Source organism: Lampris incognitus, chromosome 7 (assembly GCF_029633865.1).
Source record: "Lampris incognitus isolate fLamInc1 chromosome 7, fLamInc1.hap2, whole genome shotgun sequence".
In the NCBI taxonomy this organism is placed as follows: domain Eukaryota; kingdom Metazoa; phylum Chordata; class Actinopteri; order Lampriformes; family Lampridae; genus Lampris; species Lampris incognitus.
Genome location: NC_079217.1, coordinates 19,620,315 through 19,627,621, shown reverse-complemented (window position 1 = coordinate 19,627,621; position 7,307 = coordinate 19,620,315). Strand labels below are relative to the sequence as shown.

The window sequence follows — 7,307 nt, the reverse complement described above, 5'->3', positions numbered from 1 at the left end:
ACACACAGACAGAGACGCACACACAGACGCACACGCACACACAGACGCACACACACACGCACACAAGTTGACGCCTCCCTTAAGGGGCGGGGATGCGGAGCACCGTTCATCACACACCGCCGAGCTGTGATCTGTCGGAGCCTTCACTGCTGCTTTACCTCCACGTACGCCGCCGGCACAGCGGGACCCGATGGAAAGGTGAAGCATGGCTGCGAAAGAGGACATCTACAGCAAAATCCTCCCGAGGAGACTTCGGCAGAATCGAGCGGGGACTGTAAAATGCGGCTCCAATCTGGACGTCCTGTTATCAATGGGTTTCCCCCGACCAAGGGCGTAAGTAGCCCACACGGAATGACTTCACTGAAATGATAAGTTTTTGACACAGAAAACAGTCGCGCGTCTATCTACACGAGAGGCATTTCGGAGGCTGGTCGGGAATAGGGGTCGAGTGTGATAGCGAAGTTAACGAGCATCACTTGCGGAGAGAGAGGCTCAAGCTGCGGTCCCGTTCCCAGTTGCGGCTCGTTCATTCTCTCGTGTACCGTAGGGAAGTTGTAGCATCTTCGAGCAACGAAACTCGCGTTTTTATTGTAGGATGCAGTATTATTATTTTTCATGTTTGGCACCGATATCACCCTCGCCTCTTAACTTACGACGTTTCATCAGTCATCGCAGTCAGGGGAGGATGTTACTCCGATTTATGCTATTACAGTTGTCGTTGCAGTCAATGGGTCGTTACTATAGTTGAGGCGCACCATCGGCTTAGCTTTTTGCTTTCACACTTCTTCCACTGATGTTATGCAGAAGAATTGAAGTCGGGGGGGGGGGGGACTTAAATTTCCTTGACTGCGTGCTGTCATAAGGATCAGCCTCTCCGGTCTAGTGTTGGTGCTGAATGGAAAGACTGTTATGAATTGACTGAATGTTTCCACGTTGCAGTGTGAGCTCACAAACCGTGCCTCCCTCCCTCCCTCCGAGCCCGGGAAGCACGCTCATGCTCTCGACCGCACGCCCCCAGCCCACACGAGAGCCGCGCTTGTATTGCCATTTGTTCGCTCAACGCCGCTTGAAGTTTCAATTTTCATTTCTTCCTCGTATCGTTTACCCGAGACAGGTGTGTGTGTGTGTGTGTGTGTGTGTGTGTGTGTGTGTGTGTGTGTGTCAGAGAAAGGCTTCTGTGGTTTGCTGAATGGACACAGCAGACGACAATACGCCCCCCGGGTAGCTTAACCCTTGATGAGTACAGTGTCCCTCAGGGATGCCTCAACCTCTTAAACGTTACACAACAGCACACAACTGTTCGGCCTTCACTCGGGCCAGTGTGTGTGTGTGTGTGTGTGTGTGTGTGTGTGTGTGTGTGTGTGTGTGTGTGTGTGTGTGTGTGTCCACTCTATCTCCCTTGTTCTCTCTCTCTCTCTCTCTCTCTCTCTCTCTCTCTCTCTCTCTCTCTCTCTCTCTCTCTCTCTCTCTCTCTCTCTCTCTCTCTCTCTCTCTCTCTCTGTCTCTCTGCGTTTACTTCGTCTTTGAAACACTGACCTACAAAATTCCCTGACCGACTTCAGGTGCCCCCGTTCCTCTATAATAGGATTCATTCTCTCCGGTGCCATTGTCAATCCATTGTTTTGGTTCAGAGGGTCCCGGGCTAACAATAGACACCCAGCCATTGCAGATAATGGCTGCATGCACCACCATGTAATATCAATGGCAAAAGACTACTGCCACGACGCAGTGTCACATGTGCTGTTATAATTATGTCAGTTCTTTGTTTTGTGTGTGTGTGTGTGGGGTGGGGGGTGTTGGGGGTTAATTTATATAGTGCAAAATCAACATAATAGAGTTTCATCAGTCTCCCTGACATGATGTTTTTCAGTTATTGTGTTGGAGCCAAATACTGTATTTATGCTCATGTCATGGCCAAGAATGTGCCGTCAAGCTTACACCAGTACACCACATCTCGAAAATGGAAAAGGGAACACGAGCTGAGTGTTTATGAGTAGATAAACATCAACGGATTTCATCTTTAAATTACCATTTACCAGTAGTTGTCATAGATCTTGTTTTTCTCTCTCTCTCCCTCTCTCTCTCTCTCTCTCTTTAGGCAACTGTTATTGTGTCGATATTACACTATGTGTTTTGTTGGGATGACCCGGTGGCTTGTTGTGTCATATATTGGTATGCTATTTTAATATTCTCATCACTGTGTTTACATTTACCCATTAACAAAGCGTTAGTGTTAGATTTGCGATGACTTTCCATTTAAATCTGCCAAGGAACCTGATCTAGTAAACCTATTTTGAAGGGAGGGGAAACTTCATTCAGTTTTTGTGTTTTTTTTTTTGGGGGGGGGGGGTTGGCTGGCTGTCAGTCAAGTTCAAGTTTATTTGTCATGTGTTTGAAAGCAGCCATGCTTGAAAACACATGACATCCCTATTCATGTCACCCCCCCTTCACTTTACATAACAGTGATAACAAAAAAGTACAGCAACACAACGCAGTGGAGAGAGAGGACAGAGAGACAGAGAAGGAGACATGCTGCAGGTGTGTGGATGTGTGTGATTGGCTCGCGAAAAGAGACTGGTGGCAGGAGTGAGAACAGAGTGTGTTTATGGTGGGAAGGGTCTCTGCTGACAGCGGTTGGTATCTAGTACCTATACGTCCAGTCAGATCCTCTTCAAACCAGGTCTAGATAAATCACCCAGATAGTGAAAAACACAACCTACTTCTCTGTTAACGTGGGGATAAATAGCTGGTGGTGAGTCATAAGCTGTACCTATCTAATTTAGTAAAATGGTGTCTGATTCATTTCGGGGAAGTTCGGCCATGTACGCATAAAACAGGTAGAGTGGTATGAATATCTTCTGTTGTGTTTTGGAAAAACAACCAAACCTCCTCTTGGAGCAAGAAACTGCGTGTAAATACAAAAAGATAAGCGTGAAAAATACGCGCCATAGAACGTTCTGGTAGCAGTTAATTCAAGACCAACTGGAATTTGTGCACACAGGCGAGGCGGCAACACATGTCGTCCCGTACGAGTTAGAGGTTTTTTTTTTATATACTTTATTAATCCCCGTGGGGAAATTCTTACTCCGCTTTAACCCATCCTAGCTGTGTAGGTAGGAGCGGTGGGGCAGCCGCCGTGCAGCACCCGGGGACCAACTCCAGTTCGTCTTGCCATGCCTCAGTCAAGGGCACAGACAGGTGTATAAACCCTAACATGCATGTCTTTTTTTCTTTTTTTTTTGATGGTGGAGGGAAACCAGAGCACATAGAGAAAACCCACCGCAGACACAGGGGAGAACATGCAAACTCCACACAGAGTACAACCCCAGGGTTCGAACCCAGGACCTTCTTGCTGTGATGAGATAGAGCTAACCACCGTGCCTCCAACCATTTCATCGGTTTGCAATGACACTACCATTGAACTGATATTCACGAAGCTGTGGTGGACATGTGAGCATTTAGAATTTTATTTTGTACCACTGTGGCAAAGAAAGTTTTCGCTTGCAACTTTGCTTGCACTGTTTGCACCCCTCCATGCAGAACTGGAGGCCAAGAGTGCTGCTAGTAGCACGGGAGCTGGTTATATTTTAGCTAGCAATGCGTCGCTGTTACGCTCGCTGAGCAGCAACATACTATGCACCAACTTCAGTTTCTTATTCCCCAGACTTATTATCATTGCTCATGTCCCTTAGGGGTCTTTTCTCCTTTCTCTGCCCCCCCCCCCCCGCTTCCCAGTAACTGATAGACCTGTACCGGTTAAAGGGAGAATCTCTCTCTCTCTGCATTCCCTTTTCATTTTAACTACAGCCGTCCCATCAGGGCTGTGTTAATGTCATGTGTTGTCGGGTCTGAAATCAACAGTGTGGGTTCATTTGCCATGGCTGAACTGTGTCAGCCTATCTAAAGCTTCCACTTAGACATACGTAAATATGTCTCATAAGACACACCAGTTTTGGTCTCAAAATGTCAAGCCTTTATTGTGGCAACTGTTAGAATGAATCATGATGCAGTGTTGATGCTGTGATGTGGCACAGCAAGTTGGCTTTTTCCAGTCGAAACTCGCTTCACATCTGAAAAAGATATAATTAAAGACAAATGCACTTTAATAAAAGCTACTCAGCCGTATCCTTTATATATGCTATGGGAACACTAAAGTGCTTAGGAGCTTGTAGCTCGCATGAATAATTGAGTTATTTCCTTGTATTTTTTTATTTTTTTTGGCAAGTGTCTTTGAAATGCAGATGAGCGCGAGCTTCTTCGGTAGCTTTGCAAATATTCTGGCGTCATTCACAAACTTGTTTTTTTGGCCATGGGGGCTATTTGATGATGCTTCAAATCGTAAAATGAAGTTCCCTATCCTTTTCACATGATGCGCCATCTGTATAGGTCTGACTCAATTGGGAGTCGGGGAGTATCTAACAAGGTCATAGAAATGTCATTAGTCTCCTTCCTGAAATAGGAGAGGCGCATCATGGTCTGGATATAGCTGCCACGTTCGCTCGACAGCAACTTCCACTTCTACTGCAGCTCAATGATCATATCATTGTACATTTGAAGCTCTGTCCGGAAGCAGGGAGAGAGACCACTATCAGATTATAAGACTGTTGTCTCCCGTCGCTTATCTAGCGAGTGCAGCTCAGAATTTAAAGGCAATTAAAGTATCTTATCTTATATGCAGTGACAAATGTCTTATTTGTCGTGAATTATGATCAAACTCTGCCACTCTGCCGGGGCCATTAACAAAATGTTTTAAAACTAGCCAGCATCAGATTACTCTGGTGAGGTTTTGGGTTTCTTGTCTTTTTTTAAGTTTTTATCGATCAAGTCTTAGATATTTAAAAAGAGCTGAGTCTAACCTTCCCCCCTACATTCTGTGACAGTATATGTTCTTCTTTTTTTTAACACTAGTGCCGGACTGTGGTGTTCAGCTAGTGGACTTCACACATACTCGAGATAGCACCGTGGTAGCCCATCTGCATCCTAATCAACCTGTAGTCAAATGTGCACATGCAAAAATGAGAACTAGCACATAAGCAGCACAAATTGGTCTGGGTCATGCCAGTTGTCTGGCCTGTCCGGATAACGGGGCCAGCCCGGGGCCCCAGTTGCTAACACCGTCGCAGGTCTCTGGTCGTGGAGACTTGGGGGATCCACAGCTGTTGTCTCACTTTCTCCCTCTGCTGTCCTCCTCCAACTCTCCATGTAGCATTCCCTGCCCCCATCTTCACTCTCCTTCTCTCTGCCACTCTCCCTCCCTCTCTCTCTCTCGCTCTCTCTCTCTCTCTCTCTCTCTCACTGCCCCTCTGGCCCCGCCCGCCTGTAGGATTTCTCCATCTACACGCACACCGACACACATTTTCATAGCACGTACAAACACGCAGCAAATCATCTCTCCCTGTCCTCTTGTGGCTAGTCCAAAGACTCCCATCCACCCAACCCGCCCTTCAACGCTTCCCACAACCCAACACTGCAAAAATACCATGTCAAAAATTAGACCAAATTTAGCACATCCAAGTAAGAAAATTCCCCAAACGAGCAAGATAATCTGCCACAGGAGTAAGATATTTCAACTTGGTAAGATTTCTTGAACCAAGATAAATATTCTTAAATTGTAATAAATACTCTTACTTAGTCAGTTCATCATCTCATCATCAGCCGCTTCTCCGGGTCGGGTCGTAGTCAGTTCCTAATGAGTAAATGATTCTTGTGGGATTTTAAAACTGTCAGACTTGTTCATATAAACTGTTTTACCAGTGGTAAGAGAAGAAGGTAGGGCTCATTTGGATAAAAAGTCCATCTATTATATTTAGACGGGCATGAGTGCTCGAGTACTTGTTCAGACCTTAGTATTTGAAAATCATGTAAAAGCAATCTGGCATTTCCCAGCGTTGTCCAGCACTGCATATGTTTATGTTGTGGATTCACGGAATGGAAAACCTGAGCCATTTACGTTTAATAAAATGTTAAGACTTACCTGTTGTGAGTGTATCTAATTTGCACATATAGTATGTGTATTATTTAAGAACGTGAGTACTTGAGTAGCTACTCATTTCTAATTTCATGCGAGTTGTTGAAGAGGGAAATCAGGTCAAATGCACATCCCTACTATCATACTATGCGCAATTGCATTGATGCAATTGCATCAAATAGACTGTTTCACGGTTTGCAGCCTCCTTTCGGGAATTGGACCCCCCATTCCCAACAACGCTGATACTCGGTGACATGAAAGTCAGGGACATCAGGGTTAACATGGCTGTGACCTACTACATCTCACGCACTACTGAAGTAAGTCTTAGATATTCTGAGAAAGTGCCTAGTATCCTGCAAAACACATCCTGGTGTTATTGAGGTTGTTCTCCACATTGGCTCCAATGACTCCAGTTACTCATCAGCTATCTGAGTTGCCCAAGCATGACTTAACCCATCTCGTTAACATCATGAATGACTGTGGTAAACATGTTTGATCATTGGGAGGTTTGTCTGAGTCGCTTCCAAGCATTCACGCCTGATTACAGGCAGTTTGCAGAACACACAACTTGGTTTTTATGGAATTTTTTTTTCTTTTTTAATAAGTTATGGCATGCACCCAAGCATACTGGGAGCTCATTTGCTCTCTCACAACCTTGATTATAAATGTTCCCTACTCGCATGCTGTTTGGTCCGTCGGCCAATGATGTCCCCAGAGTCCAGCGCCCTTCATCAGTGACTGTCATGTCTGCTCCTCTAATGACTTCAGCAATTTGCCTGTGGGGCTCGTACTGTCCAAATCCTTCTCGGTTTTTAAATTGTGATTGTTTGATGAAAAACTCAGCCATGGACTTGGATATTGGGTATTGTTAAGTCTTCGGTGCTCAGAGACAACTCATGTTATATTTATTGTAGTCAGGTCCTGGTTATCAGAGCTCATTCCTGACACTGGTATATTCTGCTACAACGTCTGCAGAGCAGACAGGAATGGCAGAGGACCTGGGTGTGCATTTACATAAGAAATTTCACCGTGAAAATTCTCTACATTTGTTCCACAGCAATTTTAATGTATTTTATAATAATAATAATCATTACGTTTATATAGTGCTTTTCTAGACACCCAAATGTGATGTCGTGATGTTTATGTGATGTCGGCATTGTACAAAGCACCCAAATTAAGGTAATAGGAATATATATTACCACCCTTTGTCCCTCAGAGTGCTATAGATGATGTTCGGGAGTCAGGAATACTTTGTCATTTCACTTCATGCACTTGCATATGAAATAAAACGAAATAGTGTTTCCCCCAGCCCACAGTAGTGCAACTCAGACAAAATCTC

At 45.0% G+C, this 7,307-nt stretch overlaps 1 protein-coding gene across 2 annotated transcripts in view; it reads left to right on the top strand.

Annotated features, from left to right (window-relative positions):
* The first annotated feature begins 148 nt into the window (after nt 1-148).
* Nucleotides 149-7,307, top strand: part of LOC130115504 (ubiquitin-associated and SH3 domain-containing protein B-like) — a 55,112-nt gene continuing 47,953 nt past the window's right edge. For both annotated transcript variants that reach the window (XM_056283193.1, XM_056283192.1), the window contains exon 1: nt 149-333. In XM_056283193.1, the coding sequence (XP_056139168.1) occupies nt 206-333 (128 nt within the window). In that variant the 5' untranslated portion in view covers nt 149-205. The remainder of the gene's footprint in view (nt 334-7,307) is intronic.